Genomic DNA, 18289 nt, shown 5'->3' with positions numbered 1-18289 from the left:
GCAATTTTTCGACACATAAAGATATAATTTCGTAGCAATTTTTGAATAAACGTATGAAAAGAATTCATTATTGACAAATTTGGGCACTTTTTTTGGTTCTATATAATCCAAATGAAACCCCCTGTGTAGCACGTGGTAAATCTATCCCCAATTTGGGCCGACTTACATAATTTCTTCTTGTGCCTTATCTAAATCAAACCTTTTGCTTAGCTTCACCCACAATCAATACCGGTGAGCTGTTTAGAAAACTATTTTGTGAATGTTCATAACAGAAGTTGTCGAAAAATATCTGTTTCTTTTTTGGCTAAATGGATATTTGTACGACATATATTTTAGGCACTTAGAAATATTACATTAGCCACCTGCTGACCTGAGCACGTTGACTGCTGTGTCATGCACATGGTCGTCCCAGGCTACGTAAGGATCCTCACCGGCTTGGGTAAAACATACCTGAGACACTCATCGCTTCCTTCTGCTTGCACGTCAAGATTTCTTACAAGGCAGTCCGTGCGTACGTACCTCCGGTGTAGTCAGGCGCCCTTGTTGTTGAACTTGGACTTCGCCCTCAGTAGGTCGCTCCGCCCCTCCCACCTCCCACTCAAAACAACAACCCATTGTCCACGTCCGTGCTTGAGCGGTAACGCTTTCATTTTCACACCTCCCGCCCGCTGTCTTACGTCCAGAATGGGCCAGAAGAAGCCTTTCGAGCGTCTTCCTCAAGATGTCAACCCCACCAACTACGCCTTGCGTCTTCAGCCTGACCTGGAGAAGTTCACGTTCACGGGGAAGGAGGTCATCAGTGTGCAGGTGAGACTATGAAGACACTAGTATACTTACTTACTTATGTCGGGTGCCAGTCTCCCTCCTCTGTCACCCGAACCACTGTAGCCGCCCAGAAGCTCCTGTCCTGCATAGCCTTCCCCATGCCATCAGTTTGTATGCCAGTGTCTCTTTTAAGGACATCTATGTATGTTAAGGGTGGTCTTCCTTGTCTTCTTTTCCCATGTGCTGGGGTCCATAACACTAAGTCCGAGACTATTTCCCTGTTGTTTCTATACACTAGTATAGCAGTGTGCAACAATGTACATGGACTGATCTGATGAATAACTTCCTTCTACCTTCCTACCTATCCGAAAGGATCTACTCTACTCTACTCATCAATTAGGCCAAATTAGTATGGTTTCCTATTGTATTTGGAAGAATGCATGTTGTTTGACAGTCATGTCATATTATCTGAACTGAAAGAATTGACCTTATTTGCACAGTAGTGAACCATACGGTGATGTTCTGTGCCCAGTCATTGATTGATATGCCCAACAGTGCCAACAACAACAAAAGCATCAGTTCCAATGTAATCGGACATAAGAATTATGCCAATCAGCTGAGCACAGTGAGGGAAAATTCACTACAATAAACTTTACTGCCACAAAGCCCAGTGGCAGAATAAAAGGAACAGGAAACGGGGGTATATATATGTGTGTAGACTAGATAAGAGTTGTCCAAGTTGTTTTACTAACACCGTTATTGATGTTAGAACTATGCCAATCAGTTGAGCACAGTGAGTGAAAAATTCACTACAATAAACTCACTGCCACAAAGCCCATTGGCAGAATGAAAGTTAATACAGGAAACCGGGGTATCTGTGTAGACTAGATTAGAGTTGTCCAAGTTGTTTGACTAACACCATTATTAATGTTAGAACTATGCCAATCAGTTGAACACAGTGAGTGAAAAATTCACTACAATAAACTCACTGCCCTACATGGCAAGAAAGAGTAAGCACAGGAAACTACTAGAGGTATACATGTAGTTAGACAAGAGTTGTCCAAGTTGTTTGACTAACACCATTATTGATGTTCCCTTCCTACAGGTGCAGAAGGCCACCGACAAGGTGGTGATGAACAGTGTTGACATCACCATCGCCACGGCAACCTTCAGGGCGGAGAATTCAACAAAAGGTGAGGTCATTAACCATTGCCATATGCAAGTATCATCAGCACTTATAATTATTTTTTGTCAATGACTGTATTGCCATGGAATACCTTTAGTTTAGGTATCTTTATGATGCAGTCTAGACAGTGGCATCTTGACTTGATCTTTGTGGGAACATCTCTGAAACCCAGCTGCAACATTTGGGGTTTCCAAAGGGGCTTCTTTCATTTGACATGTAAACATTTATGGGAAGGGCCTTGGATTTAATTAATCAGTGACATAGTGTGGGAATTATGTCAATAAGCACCAAGAACAGATTATGAGTGTTTTGATGTATGGCATTATATTATGATATTGTAGTTTTGTATATATATATATTCCATTTGAATGCATATCCCATAGTATTACCTTATGTTATTCAATCAGAGTGGAAATTCCTTTCAACATCTTTGAAATCTTTGTTGTTTCAGACATGGCAACCAGTGACATCCAGTTCAACAAGGAGAATGAGACCGTCACCCTGAGCTTTCCCTCCGCCCTCCCCACTGGTAAGTTTGTAATAATTTCTCACGTGTTTGGTGAAACAGCAATGTTTCCCAGGTTTGTTTGAGCACTGTCATATCAAATCTGTGGACCATGGTACTGTACCTATCTTTGTGCAGTTAAAGTTGTCTCAACGACCACTCAAGGGCCTGGGGAAAAGTAGTTTGTGATTGGGGGTGGTTACTCCTGACAAGAAAGTCTTAACTACATGTATGTAAACTAGAACAGGACTGTATCAATGTGGATTATGGCTGGAGGGGTTGGCTGTGCCAGGTGGTTGGCCGCTCAGGTTTGACTGTATTTTACTTGACCTAATTATGTAGAAATAAAGCTGTTTTGACACAAGAAGTTAACTCACAGAGTTTTCAGCCAAAGTTCTGGCCTGCTAAAAAGAACACAAGGGAAAAGGTTGAAAGAGGTTCAACTCAAATATATGTACATGTAACTGCCAAAAGCTTCAGCATCAGAAGATGCGAGTGACCAATCAATCTATTGCTGCCCTATTACATAGCTGTCATCGTTCCTTCCCCCCTCCCCAGGTGCCGGTGAGTTGACCTTGGAGTTTGAAGGTGAGCTGAATGACAAGATGAAGGGGTTTTATCGCAGCAAGTACACCTCGCCAGACGGACTGGACCGCTTTTGTGCCGTCACTCAGTTCGAGGTCAGAGACGTTTTTTAAAAATCGATGTATTGATATGTAATGATGTGGGTAGAGTGCACTCTTGCTCCCTCTGTCCAGGTCAAAACAAGTTGTGCCCTGATGGAGGCATCTTAGACATTGAGAAAAGTGTGATTGTGAAAAAGGAATTAACATCAACTCTCACTAAGACCATTACATTAATTCTAAGAGATCTACTAAAAAGCAGCATCAGTAATCACCGAAGTATGCACACTAAAGATAGCCAGGTGTTCAAGACATTCTTGAGAAAGCCCAACGGAGTGGTGAGAGTTGAGGGTGCTTTCAAACTAATAGAATTGTTGTCCAACTTGGTCCCTTGTCTTCACATCTAATTTTGTTCTATCCCAGGCTACCGACGCGCGCCGTGCCTTCCCCTGCTGGGATGAACCCGCCCGGAAGGCGACCTTTGATGTGACCTTAGTTGTTCCCAAGGACAGAGTGGCACTGTCAAACATGGTAGGGAAATATCAAGTTTCAAGAACAAGTTCTAAATCATATCAAGTTTTATGTCTACACTTAGGTGAAAGACTGTTTTCTTATCTGGCATGCTCAAAATAATGAGTATCACCACTTCCTACCTACAACACAGTTTTTTTGGCAAATGTCCATGTGTACTACTACTATTTGAATTACAAGATAAGCTTAACTGCAAATCTTTAGATATACACGACAGTGTTATTTTGTGGTCATGACACAAATATGTGTTTTTGTGTTACACTTACAGTATTGTTTTAACCACAAACTTAAAACACGACAAAAACTCCTTCAACTCCTTCCACAAAATTAAATCCTTGCCAAAAAAAATTGCAGTATGTTTATGTTGTTTGTTTAATTGACAGAATGTTGTAGAAGAGAAGCCGGTCCCGTCCAGAGATGACCTGAGGGAAGTGAGGTACACGCAGACCCCGATCATGTCGACGTACCTGCTGGCGTTCGTGATGTTTATGTTGTTTGTTTACTTGTTTATGACAGAATGTTGTAGAAGAGAAGCCGGTCCCGTCCAGAGATGATCTTCGTGAAGTGAGGTACGCGCAGACTCCGATCATGTCGACATACCTGCTGGCGTTCGTGGTCGGGGAGTACGACTATGTGGAGGGGAAGGACGCAGACGGGGTGCTGGTCAGGGTCTACACACCCGTGGGGAAGAAGGAACAGGGCAAGTTCGCACTGGAGGTAAGCTTTGTGTTGTAATCAATCAATCAATCAATCAATCAGGTGCTACACACCTGTGGGGAAGAAGGAACAGGGCAAGTTTGCACTGGAGGTAAGCTTTGTGTCGTAATCAATCAATCAATCAATAAGGGTCTCTTTGTACACAACCAAGTGATTTATTCAATTGATGTTTCCGTGGCCATGTCTGTCACCTGCTTCAGAACAATTCTGACTGGTTCACATAGCACTGCAGCATAGGTGTCGCTGCTTATATATAGATACGGTCCAATAAGTAAAATTTGTAAGAAAACAGACAGTCAAATCTTGGTTTTGAAGTCTTTATGTCTTAAAGATGTGTCAGGCCAAACTTAAAATGGAAGTAAAATATTTTTCTTCATGTCTTCAAATGTTGTTCTTTACAGGTTGCAGTGAAGACCCTGCCCTTCTACAAGGAGTATTTCAAGATCCCCTACCCCCTACCAAAAATCGACCTGATCGCTATCGCCGATTTTGCAGCTGGAGCCATGGAGAACTGGGGCCTTGTGACCTACAGGTGAAAGTTCACTGTGTTTTTAGATGAAAGGATTACTAATTAAAGGAGGTAGAGACTGACAAATTCCAGATTACAGCCCATGTATACTGTCTTAAGAAAAAGTCAAGAGAAGAGAAAAATCATTTAATGAAACTGTTTTAAGTTGGTAGATTTTATGTATTCTAAGATTAGTCTTGGTCAATTTGATTGCAATGGTTATTAAGTTTTTTTTAACTGACACCTTTATCAGACATAGTGTGTGAAAAGTCAAGGCAATTCAGTAATGTATACGTACATGACTGCCATGTTAAGGTGATTAAGTTTGATTTGATTTGATTTATCAAAAACAGAGAAAAAACTTCCTTGTTTCTGTTACAGGGAAACTGCTCTCCTGATAGACCCAGAGAACTCCTCCTCCCATGCTAAACAGTGGGTAGCTCTGGTGGTGGGTGAGTACGGCATGATTACTGAATCTTTAACCCTGGTATAGGAGAGCTTTCTAAAATTACCTCAACATTGGTCAAGATCTATATTTCTATACACAGTGAGTATCAATTTATCTGTATCAGTCAAAATTTATAATTTGCACTTAGTAATACCTAGCTACTTGACAGAAGACTGGTTTCTTTCTTCTACAAGTGTATGTACAATTTTGACAATGAGTATGTAAAGCTTGATCAATTTGATTAATGTAAAATCTCCCCCACCAGGACATGAGCTGGCCCATCAGTGGTTTGGTAACCTGGTTACCATGGTAAGTATTTACAGTATATACAATTGTAGACAACTAGTATTGTTTGGTACAGTAAAATAGTTTTGTTACAAAATTGTTTTCAGTTGTCACCTTGGTAGCTACACCTTATAAGTTTCACTTCATCTGAAAATGAATTCTGTTTTGTTTGTGAACAAGCTAACTAAAAAGTTTTTCAATGGCTTATATTTTCTTTCTTTTTGGTTGGTAGTCCCGGTGCTAAGATCTGGAACCAAACCCAGTATGGGGAATTGTAATGAAATGTTTTTCACAATGAAAAATACAGATAAAAAATCACATCCTCTACATAAGGATCACTTAGCCAATGTGACTAATATTTGGCGGTCCCTGAAATGATTTTTCTCATTGACACAAGGCATAGAATATCCTGTCTATAGTGACCACCTGTCCACATAGACCAGATTTTATTGGTCCCCTGAATGGTTTTCTTGGGCAGTTTTGACTTACTGTACAAATATTCTTTTCCCCCCTGCAGGAATGGTGGACCCACCTGTGGCTGAACGAGGGTTTTGCGTCGTGGATTGAGTACCTCTGCGTCGACTTCTGCCTCCCGGAGTACGACATCTGGACCCAGTTTGTCTCCACCGACTACACCGGAGCGCTCAAACTGGACGCACTCAAGAACAGTCATCCCATCGAGGTCTGTACATGGGCTGTTCATGTTTTTATCTCCATGAAAAATGGAGATATTGTTTTGGGTATGTCTGTCTGTTTGTCTGTCTGTTTGTCTGTCTGTTTGTGTTTCCGTACCACTCCAGTCAGCATAACTCAAGAGCCTCTTGATGGATTACAATGATATTTGGTATGTGGGCGGGTGTTGTGAAGCCGAAATTTAAGGTCGATTTCGGGCCCCCTGGTATGTGACCTTGGTACTGCAGCAGAACTTCAATTTTTGTATCTTTTGACCTGGACGTGCTGTGGTCTTGATTTTTGGGTGGCAGATAGCTTGTGATGTAATAAAGAAGTGGTGTAGGTTTGGGCCCTCTAGCAGCTTCCTCTGGTTTGTTCATTGACTGCTCGGTCCAGGTTTAAGTTTTCTGTGTTACTGTAAATGTATCTAAGTTTGCATGGTTTCTATTTCATGCTAAGGCGAAAATGGAGTGTTCGCAATTGGTTTTAAGTTCGCAGCAGTGCTACAGTCACTTACTGCTACAGTATTTTACAAAAATGTTTGTGGTGGTTTTAAGTTCGCAGTGAAACGGTCGCCCCAAAAACCCCAAACTTAAAACCATTGTGGACATTCTGCATTCACAGTAATGTCCCATCTACATACTTATTTGGCGCAAGAAAGTGTACGAGTTTCATTTTTTTCAGCTAACCGCCTGAGCCTGTAAAAGATTCTTTGTTCTTATTCTATTTTCATTCCATTCCGAAAGCAAAAACTTCACTATTCATAGAAAAGTATGGTAAGAAAACTAGGGTAGCCTTGTGCTCTTTTACATTTTTGTAGACGGATGAACCTGTTCAGGGTTTTTCCTAGAAAAACTGAACAAGAGGGAGCACACACAGGCGTGGGAGTGAATTCTATGTATCTATGGAAAAATTGGTGGCTGAAGGCTGTTTGGTGGGGATTAAGCTAAAATCTGAATTCCACAAGGGGGCGATGGGCTGAAACAAGAGGGTGCAGCTCCCCTCTTTCCCAATTTAGATGAACCTCTGCTGTTATGGCTGAAAGACCTAATCAGGTTATCCTGCTTATAATAAACAAAAACAGAGGGACCAGAAAGTATTGAATAAATTTCAGCTATTTCAGTAGAATTTGTGTTGAAGCCCTTCAGTTCACCATAACATATGCAGACAGAGGCACGTTTCAGTCCTGGGCTTTATTACTCTATTATAGTTACGTCTCCATGGCAACTGCACCTGTTGCTTGCGTCGTCTATTACGCGGCTCATTACCCATCATCCCTCGTAACGTGATCCCTCTGACACGTCTTGATGACAGGCGTCAGCATGGTCACGTTGTCATGGCAACGGCCATTAATTATGAACAGTAGATGAGGCAGAGAGCAGACTGACACAGTTTCCCAGAAGCAATTTGAAGGCTGTCTGACAACATGGCAACAAGGACCATCAAAGACTAGCATAAGTTGAAAAGTACATCTTGACATACAGTATTTCTTATTGAAATGCCTCACTAGAATGATCTTACTGTCTGAAGTCCAAACTGCTCAGTCTGTTAAAGTAAGCAGATAATACATTCAGTTGGTGCTGTTCTCCTGCTAGCTGACAAATTTGATCTATAATAACCTGACATAGACTTACAAATACCTTTGTCTATCCATTATTTGTCATCCCTTCGTCTATGTCCTCCCAGCAGCCTTGTCCTGTCTGTGCCTCCATGTGTAGCCTACAATCACATGCCTGGATCTGCCTGACTGCCTCAGACACTCACCAATAACAACAGGCTATAAACACTACAGGCAGGCAAGCTGACATATGCCATCTGGGGAGGGAATAATATTATCACTACAGTAAAGTGCATTAATCTTCTGTAATTATTCAAAATCAAGATCGCAATTTTCTAAGAAAGAAGAGTAAGGAAGTTAATATTAATTTCTAAGATTTTGTGTTTTGAATTCCTTTTCACAGGATTATGGCCGGATATTTTCTTTTCTTCTGACTTGTACCTTTTCCTGACTATTAAATTCTCCTATCCTGAAAACCAGATGATTTTAGAAATGTATTTTGAAGATCATATTCTAATCTAAACAGATATGATATCTGTTTTCTGACAGCAAACTTGTTGACATCATAGTTAAATTTCAACTCTTCCTTGCGCACTTGCCATGCATTCTTCTTCGGTCCATACCTGAAGTATTACAGGTAAATGGCCTTATATAAGGCATTAGACTGTTGTTATCACATATTATATAATAATCACATGATGATAAGTGTTTTTTGCCGCGTCCTCATGTTTTATTCATGAGGCAGCTCAGCCAGCCAAAGTCCGTATAATTACGTTAACCGCTCTCCCGCGAGCCAATCAATGAGTTAACGGTGCGTGGAGGAAAGCTTGTTGGTGTTAATTGTGAGCCATGTAGCCATGAGTGGGAACTGGCACAAGGATATCTGTCCGGGATAACTCTGACGAGATGTTTTCCTACGAAATATTGTTCCGAAAAGCCTTCAAGGTGGGAAACATTTTTTTCATTTGAAGACCAGGTGTTTGTGTGTGTGTACATGTATTTGTGTGCAATGTTTTCATTAAACAAGTCTTCTGCTGATGTCCCAAGTCATGTGTGACAGTGTCCACTGCACAAGAAATTGTGGCAATGTTGTATTAGAGTGTCAGACAGATTGGACAATGATTAACTTGAGATGAGTTTTGAGTGAGAGATTTTTTTCTAGGATGTTTTAACATAACCATCCAGAAATCTTAGCAGCAAAGTATATACATGTATCATGAACTGTTATAATTATGTGCATCTGAGAAGGGAACAGTCACCAGGCAACACTTAACACTATGTGCCTCCGTCATTTCAAATATTCATGTTGTTCAGATAGAACATAGCAGCTGCTGTGAAGTGTATATGAGGCACACTTGTACTATCATACCTATAACAAAATGTCCCATGGGTATGTATAAACAGGAACTGTTGGCAGATCATCTCTGTTTTGATGTAAACAGTCCATCCTGTATTTTATGTAGCATGAAATGGTTTTCCATTCCTGATGAAGAATCACCATGTCAGACTCTAACCCACCCTCGGTGTTACATTTTTACATGCGTCATGTAGGTGTGAAAAGGTGTTAAAGTACCAGACTAGCCGCTGCCTTGTACTGGCAACCCTGTAGATTGCTAGACTGACAAAGATTGATATCAGTTCTCATCGCTTCACACTAATGTGAGATGTATACCTCCAAGGTATACTGTAAATGCATTTAAGTTTGCTTGGTTTTTATTTTGCGCTAAGGTGAAAATGGAGTGTTTGCGGTGGTTTTAAGTTCGTGGCAGCGCTCTAGTCACATACTGGTACAGTATTGGACAAAAATGTTTGCGGTGGCTTTAAGTTTGCGGTGAAACGGTCGCTGCGAAAAACGTGAACATAAAACCACCGCAAACATTTCTGCATTTACAGTACGTAGTTGGCAGCACCTACATGTTTTCAATACCATAGTACAAGTGTTGAACTCACCTAATGATCAAAGCATCTTTCATTGGCTGTTTTCCACAAGTAATGATCATTCATGCAGCAGATACTAAACTTGAGACTTCATTAGAGAGGAAAATTGAAGGTGTAGTAAAGACTCTGAATAATGATAGAATTATGAAAGGTAGAAAATGTAGATCTATGGTGAGAAGTTTTAAGATTCTATCAGATCTGTAAGATCTGTCACACTGGTAATTATTGAAATCCAAAGATATGTTTCAAAGTGAAAGGGTTAGCACCCCCTCCCTGTGAGAATATACACTGAAAGGAAATTTGTTGCCCTATGTGCCACTAGGCACTACAAGGGTCTTAACAAACAAATGAAAGGTGTGTTTTATACGTGTTTCTTCACCTGTCCCCAGGTGTAGATGTATCTTTAACATTTTACCTGTTTGTTCACCTGTCACCAGGTGCCAGTGGGCCACCCAGATGAGGTTGATGAGATCTTCGATACCATCTCCTACAGCAAGGGGGCCTCGGTGATCCGCATGCTGCACGACTTCATCGGTGATGAGGTAAGATTATCGTTCTTCAAATGTGGACATTTCTTATTGGAGCAGGCAGAACCACAGTTCAGATGTCAGCTTCATCTGTTAGATTCAAGACCAAATCCAAGGAGGTTATAGGCTATAACCTCCTCGGACAAAGCTAACCACTATATTTTTGAAATTACTTTTTTTAAGGTAATTGAATTTAAAGATTACCATTATGCTAAGATGAATAAAACCAAGATGATGTCAAGTTCTATCAAAATACTTAAGAAACTTATGCTATGTATAGCTTTGTATGTTCTTTCAGGATTCACATTGAAGGCCAGCCAAAGTTCACATTCTTCAATGTATTTTCCTGTAAACCCTTGTACTTGATAAACTATCATAGTACTATAACAATATCATTGTGATATGTGAAATGTAGTTACAACACATCCTATAGCAGGTTATAGTTTACATTCCTCATCTTCTATCCCTCCACAGGACTTCCGTAAGGGCATGAACCTGTACCTCACCAAGTTCATGTACAAGAACACCTTCACTGAGGACCTGTGGGCCAGTCTGGGGGAGGCCAGCGGAAGACCTGTGGACAAGATTATGAGCACCTGGACCAAACAGATGGGCTTCCCTGTACTGGAGGTGTCCGCAAAACAGGTAATTATTAACACCTGACACTCAGGTAAGAACACCTGTCACACAGGTTAGAAGACCTGGACCAAATGGATGGGCTTCCCTGTACTGGAGGTGTCGGCAAAACAGGTAAACACACCTTGCTGTTTTCAGAACACCTGCCTGAAAATGTATTTCTTCTGTGTAAATCATATAGGGCTACAGCTTAAGCAAAAGTGTAGTAAGAAAAAGCAAGCAATACGTCTCTTCTAAGCTGCTTTATTTTGGGATGATAACTTTGTAAACAAAATATTTGTTGTCTTAGGTGCAACTCAACTATGGCACACATGTTTTCGTCTGGTTTTGTCAGAATGCAAAATGACCTTTAAGAAAAGCGTGTTGTGTTGTTTTTTCCAGGAGGGGACATCTCGAGTGCTGAAGATCAAGCAGTCTAAGTTCTGCGCTGAAGGGCCCTCAGAAGGTATGAATTGTTTCTTGGATTATCCATCTACATCTATATTGTAGTTTAGAATTTAAAACAGTATGTTCCTGTCTTTCCTCTTATTTCAAGCCAGATGCAAGTTGTAGAAAAAGTTTTGTGTAAGACAATATGATTAGAGAAGACGAGGGCCCAAAATTTGTTTCACCCTCCCAGATGACAGCTCGTTATGGATGGTACCCGTCAGTATCAGCACCAGCCAATCACCATCCACGGCTGTGAAGACGCTCCTCCTGGACCAACGAGAGACGACCGTTACCATCGACAACGTCAAACCTGACGACTGGGTCAAGGTGGGGTCAACGGAACATTTTCTCACCATAAACATTACATCATTGTTTTTCTGTGTATCTTAATTGCTGAAATGTTGCTGGGCTATCATCCTACACATCCTGGAAACAGGGAAGGAAAGGGGTAACTTGGTCATTTTTTACTCTGGAAAAGAGTAGATTTTTGCATAAATGAAAAATTATGACTTATGTTCATTCTAAGTTTTTAAAACAATCATCTTACAACACATTTCAGTCCAGGCTTATGCAGCTTGTATGTACTGTAGAAAACTGGTGCACCTAAAGGCATTTACCTGTTATGCGATATAAACAAGAAACCTACCTTTGTGAGAGATGAGCAATCCATAATGATGTTAACAGTGTACAAAAGTTTTTCACACTTCTCTCTGTTTGTTCTCAGCTGAATCCCGGCACAGTCGGGTTCTACCGGACTCAGTACAGCAAGGACATGCTGGACCCTGTAGAATATGTGTGGAAAATAAACAGAGCGTAGAAAATAAACTGTGTAGAAAAGTTTTTCACACTTCTCTCCCCCCAGCTGAACCCAGGCACAGTCGGGTTCTACCGGACTCAGTACAGCAAGGACATGCTGGACCGCCTGCTGCCCGCCATCAAGGACCAGTCCCTGCCGCCGCGCGACCGCCTCGGCATTCAGAACGACCTCTTCGCACTGGTCAGTTGAGTAACAATACATTTCAAATCTATCCTGAAAAGTTTGCATTCTCACCGGTATTGTTTGATTCTTTACATGATTTGTGACATTAGCTACTTTCTTAGTTGTGTAGGTTTGTGAGTAGGATGATGAGCTAATATTTCATGTTTGATTTGCTAATGGATTAATGGTTTCAGCATCATTGATGTGTTGGTTGCTTAATCCTTTGGTTGGTTAACAAGGAGGTTCTGTTGCCTCAGTTTATTTGGTGTTCAAAGTGTTACCAATTAATTTTCATTATCTATCCATGGATCTGATTTAATAGAAAGTCTTAGGTTAAAAAAAAAGAGATGGGAGTTAGTCTTAGAATTTAGCAACGTACATGTACATGTAGCTTCCTTTCAAACTTCAGTTTGTGAATTGAATCACATGTTGTGTTGATCCCGATTGAAGTTGTGACTATGTTTACCTCAGTCTGCTTATGCCAAATGAACTTAAACTTGCTATTTTGTTGTCCCAGGCAAAATCTTTCCCTGCTGCCCAACCCCACAACCAATAGAGAATGGGGGACCAAACGGCTACTCCAGTGTGCTAAAGGTTAAATGTTTTTACACTTTGTTATTTTGTTGTCTCAGGCGAAATCCGGTGTGGCAAGCACGGTTGACATCCTGCGCGTGATGGAGGCTTTTGTGAACGAGTCGAACTACACGGTGTGGTCGGACCTGTCGGCGAACATCGGCAGCCTGTCCACACTGCTCAGTGGCGCCGACTGCTACCCGAACTTCAAACTCTTCGTTCAGGACCTGTTCAAGGTGGTGGGAGAGAAGCTGGGATGGGAGCCTAAGGAAGGGGAAGGTACATGATTGTGTTTTTTTTCCAGGGGTGCCTAACTATTCATACAAATCTTACGGATTTCATAAAATCCACTAATAAGAAACAAACAAACTTTGCACCAGTCATAAAGGTGTTGATAATAGTGAGGATCCTCTAGTTCATCTGTTCGACATGAAGGTTCAACTTGGTAGAAAAGAAATATATGGACAAAGATCATTATCACCTCCCTTTGAAATGTGCTTACGGATTTGATTTGATCTGTATCTGTATTTCGGCATAACTCACCAGCTTCTGTTAATGTATCTGTATACTCCATATAACTGCCATTCAGCGTGGCAGCAGCTCACGAGTATATGAAACTAACCTGACACTCCTAGCATTTCTGTATCTCTTGTAAAACATTGAATTTAAGAATTTTTCTTCATGCCCCACAAGGTCACCTTGACGCCATGCTGCGCAGCATCGTGCTGTCCCACCTGGGGAAGTACGGTCACCAGGCAACCATCGCCGAGGCCAACCAACGCCTGGGGGACCACATCTCCGGCACCAGGACTCTGCCTGCAGATCTCAGGGGGCCGGTAGGGGGAGCTTTTACAGCATCAGTTCTTATTTTGTACCCTTCTGTCATTTTTAGTCAGATTACTGTGAGTACCAAGGAAATCAGCTGTTATGTTCTACGTTTTGTAGATTTTACTGCATCCAGTAACAACTAAAAATGCAGAGCTTTAATGTACAATTAAACTCTGTGCACTCAGAAAATGATTTTTCAAATCTGCATTGGATCTGCATTACCCAGTTTCATTACACAATACTTAAGATCCAAACCAGTGAGTGTTGCCATGACAACTGTCCTTGTCCAATCAGGTGTATGCCACAGTCCTTCGCCATGGCGATGAGCAGACGTACGAGAAGATGCTGGAGATTCTGCGGAAGGCCGACCTTCACGAGGAGAAGGTTCGCATTCTCCGGTCGCTCGGCTCCGTCAGCCAACCAGAGCTCATCCAGAGAGTCCTGGAGTTCGCCTTATCGGTAGGTGCTGGATTTGACCAATCAGGGAGCTTGTTGTGACCCAATTCAGCCAATCACAGCACAGTATACAGCTTTTAAGAGCAGTTTTCTTTCATCAATGATTTCTGTTTTTCTTTGCTTTATTTTTTTCCATTCTTTTGCCCAACAATTGTACCAGTGAGTATCGTTTTCTTCCTTGATTAACACATCCAGTGGGAGTATATGGATTAAAATTTTTTATCTTTCCGCATTAACGGCTAGGTCACATCTGTTTTTTTTTTTTTGTAGAGTGAGATGCGCTCCCAGGACATGCATAGTAGCATATTGCAACCAGTGACAGCGCATGACAATGTATATTTCTGTAAGCTAAAGCTTGATCGAGCTACATGTTCATGTTTCTGTTACCTGATGTAATGTGTTGTTATTTTAGAGTGAGATGTGCTCGCAGGACACTTTTATTATCACTAGAAGCAGTGCCTGATATCATATCTTTCTGTAAGTTAAAACTCCATGAAGCTACATTCCCTTGATCATGTTTCCATTACCTGATGTGCTTTGTGTTGTCGTTGTTTGTAGAGTGAGGTGCGGTCGCAGGACACCGTGTTCGTTATCGGCGGAGCGACGTCCAGTCTAAAGGGGCGCGAACTCGCCTGGCAGTTTGTACAGGACCGCTGGGACGAGCTCCACACGCGCTACCAGGGAGGCTTCCTATTGGCCAGGCTGGTGCAGGTAATGCCACCTCATTGGTTGATTCATTAGAGGGTTCCCATTGGTCAGGCAAATGAAGCAATTACATTGGTCGGTTCATTAGAAGGCTTCACCTTGACCAGACTGGTATTTGATTGACCTTTCTTGGGTTATTTTAGTGCAAGGCAGTGTACTCTAAGATAGTTTGATTAGTTTGGTGGGCAGGATTGTAATGATTTTGGACTGAAAAAGAAATCAGGTTTTTTAAAACTGTTTTGGCTCTATCCAGTTGCCATGGTGTTATGTTTCCCCCCAGTTCAGTAAAGAGGTTGTTGTGATGCTGTCTTTCCATTTTGAAAAAATGGTAGCTTTAGTGCTAACCAGTTGTCATGGTCCTATGTGTCCCCCAGTTCAGCACCAGTGGGTTTGTGGAGGAGTCCCGTGCTCGGGAGGTTGAGGAGTTCTTCAAGCGGCACCCCGCGCCGGCCGCCGAACGCACCGTCCAGCAGTCGTGCGAAAACATCCGTCTCAACGCCGCCTGGCTGGCCCGCGACGCCGCCTCCATCAGCGACTACCTGAGCACCAGGCCAAAGCTGTAGAAGACACTGTCCAGGGCACGTCTGTAGAGGATGTAATGCTGGGTTTTCTGTAGTAAATATCAGGGCATGTCTTGTCGGGTTTCATCATACCTTTAAACTCTGTCTTTGAGAAGATTTTCTGGCAAATGTAGTGGACAATATCAAGTCAACCCTATTCACTGTAACCACATAGTTCCTGTTTAGAAACTTTGTGCAAGCCCGCACTCAGACAGTTGTTTCTCAATGGTTGGGCTCAAATCACCTGAGTGTGGGCTTGAATAAAGTTTCTAAATGGGAACTATGCAGCTACAACGTCTTTTCTGAAGCTGTGTGTAGGGTTGACTTGAGGTTGAACACTACACTTTGCCTTCGAGAGGAATCGCTGTCAACCCTTTTCTGCAATGTATCAGACTGTTTATAAAGATGAGAAGTTGTTATACAGGTTTATGGTGGGATGTTGTTTGTTAAAGATGTGGGATTGAAATTTAGAGCGCCGCCTTCCCACTGGACTCATATTTACTTGTACTTACTGGACTCATACTGTACCTTAATAAGTAATAACTGTCACCCCTTGTCTGAAATGTACTAGATCATTTTGTTTTCATTGCAATTCTAAAATCTGTCAACCGAACAAGTTCTTTTGAGATTCATTATGTCAGTACCCTCAAAAAAATTCTCTGCAGTGTATGCAACCACTCTTAAATGAGACACCATTATCCTGTAAATTTTGGGGTGTTTTTTTTAATTGAAAAGAACTCACCCCTTCTGCAATGTATTACACCATTTGTGATGAGGTGTATTACTAGGCTATTTTCTCTGGCTGTAGAAGGTATTTCAAAGCTGGTTTAAGAAGGAAGGTTAACAAATTCCATTTTTGTAATCCCAACATTCATATAACTTGGGAAAGAGTGATGCAAAGATAAAGTCAGATGTTTGTACTTCCAAATGATCTTGTGTAAAGTGCATACAGTCATCTTGCTTGTTAGTATGTTACGCTAGGATTGGAGAAAGCTCAGTAAGTCTTGATCACAAACAATTGTCATACATATCGTGGTTGTCATTTCTTCATGCTCATGATGTTTGAATGTAAAGTCTTCATCAGTTTAAATGCACAAGGCACACACTATGTTCTACCAACTTATATGTATATGCAGAGTGTATTTGTGTCTATATTTGTGGACCAAGTATGAATTGAACCACCTTGGGTGGACCAAGAGCAGAGAAGGGAAGAATTAAGAAAAGTGACCCATCTGCAGTTTGTACTATTGTTATCCAAGATGCAATCATTCTTGCTTGCTAAATGTATCGGAGTTCAGTTTGGTGTTCTTTAGTGCAACTTTGTAGTTGTGTATCTTCATGGTAGTATTGGACAGAATGGGCAATTAAACACAATGCCATGTGTACTGATCTTGCCAAAGATCCAGAGGTTCTTTTTTGACAACCATTTGTGGATATGGAATACTTGTATTACAGCAGATTTTGCAATGATCAAATAAACAGATGGTGAAAAAAGTCTTTTTCTGTTTGCCTCTGCAACATTTCTCTGACTTAGTCTGTTTGAAAATCTTCCTTGGCCAAAAAAACATGTACTTACACTTTGTAAGGTCTCCTTAGCTTTTGTCTGGGTTTCCTATATCAAGGGTCTTCCAAACAATAAAACGTGTGCTTAATAAGTAACTGTATATTTATGCACTTGAGAATTCACAACGCGTATGAAAGCTACGTATGGAATGCGTCTCTAGTCTCTAGTGGTCTTTTAAAACCGCCACCCAGCGGATTGAAACATGACTGCACCACTAAGTACTTAGTTTATACTTTAATACACGGGACATTGAAGAGAGGATATCAGATATGAAAAGTATAATACTAAGCTGAAATGCTTAACTCGAGAGCCTTTAGATACCACGTTTCAACATTCAGTGTACAGTGACTGAATGAAAACGTTGTCATCTGCGGTGCAGTGATACTTTATTCCGTTGTGGGGCGCTCTTCACAGGTAGCTTCATGGATATGTAAAACACGCAGAAAAGAGCTTTGCAACAGAACTGAGCCAGCTTACAGATGTGATTCTCTTTGTGGTAGAGACTGCCATTCTCGTATAGGGCTGTTTACCCATAGTCGATGCTATAGGCCTGTTGTGAATTAGGATTTTACCATGGTTAATACTGACCGACGGAGGCCATATATATATTCATATGCACTTGGTAATGTCTCCTCAGCTTTTGTCTGGGTTTCCTACATCAAGGGTTTTCCAAAAAATAAAACGTGTGCTTAATAAGTCCTGCATATTTATACACTTACGAATCCACGTACGGATCGCCTCTAGTGGTCTTTTCAGAGCGCCGCCAAGCGGATTAAAAAAATGACGGCACTACTAAGTACTTAGTATGCATAAAAGTTAGAACTTATCTTACATGTGGCATTGAAGAGGATATTAGAAGTAAAAAAACGAGTTATATTGGTTTACACAGGGTCTTATAGTGTTATAACATGGCAAACGTGCGGTGCTGTATCTTCCAGATCTTTTGGAATTACCAAACTGCGCTGGCTTTACATGCATGTTGATTGGAACAGTCCTACCTGACCGAAAATTGTACTCTACTCTACTTACTCTACTCTTGATGCAACGCACCACTACACGCTTCCATGTGCTTCATTAATTCAGCTTATTTCACGGTCATGTTTTAGCGCCCTCTATCTCTCAGCCCGCCAACTGCAGTATTGCGAACTGTGATCATCCCACCGTTGCAAGGTATAAAGGTATGACAGAGCCTCGTTGGGTAAACCAAATCAAAATGATGTTTGAAAGGAGATACATCAGGGCTCGAAATACTTTTGAAAACCGATGGTGCCCGCAAACCAAGGAGGTTAGAATTCC

General features: G+C 41.4%; 1 protein-coding gene across 1 annotated transcript; it reads left to right on the top strand.

Annotated features, from left to right (window-relative positions):
• The first annotated feature begins 348 nt into the window (after positions 1-348).
• On the top strand, positions 349-16822 carry LOC136449274 (puromycin-sensitive aminopeptidase-like). The gene is made up of 20 exons (XM_066449239.1): positions 349-807; positions 1871-1958; positions 2403-2480; positions 3015-3136; positions 3503-3610; positions 4127-4327; positions 4729-4859; positions 5217-5287; positions 5549-5592; positions 6086-6250; positions 10174-10278; positions 10738-10908; positions 11281-11344; positions 11519-11655; positions 12191-12325; positions 12940-13159; positions 13574-13716; positions 14003-14167; positions 14723-14875; positions 15244-16822. The coding sequence occupies exons 1-20, from the start codon at positions 394-396 to the stop codon at positions 15430-15432; spliced, it is 2904 nt and encodes a 967-aa protein (XP_066305336.1). The 5' UTR covers positions 349-393; the 3' UTR covers positions 15433-16822.
• Positions 16823-18289: the final 1467 nt, after the last annotated feature.

Source organism: Branchiostoma lanceolatum, chromosome 15 (assembly GCF_035083965.1).
Source record: "Branchiostoma lanceolatum isolate klBraLanc5 chromosome 15, klBraLanc5.hap2, whole genome shotgun sequence".
Taxonomy (NCBI): Eukaryota; Metazoa; Chordata; class Leptocardii; order Amphioxiformes; family Branchiostomatidae; genus Branchiostoma; species Branchiostoma lanceolatum.
This window is presented reverse-complemented; position numbering and strand designations above follow the sequence as displayed.

Coding starts and splice junctions, on each gene's coding strand:
- LOC136449274 (XM_066449239.1), top strand. CDS start 394: ATGCACATGGTCGTCCCAGGCTACGTAAGGATCCTCACCGGCTTGGGT. Junction 808..1,870: donor AGGAGGTCATCAGTGTGCAG/GTGAGACTATGA, acceptor CCCTTCCTACAG/GTGCAGAAGGCCACCGACAA. Junction 10,909..11,280: donor TGGAGGTGTCCGCAAAACAG/GTAATTATTAAC, acceptor TGTTTTTTCCAG/GAGGGGACATCTCGAGTGCT.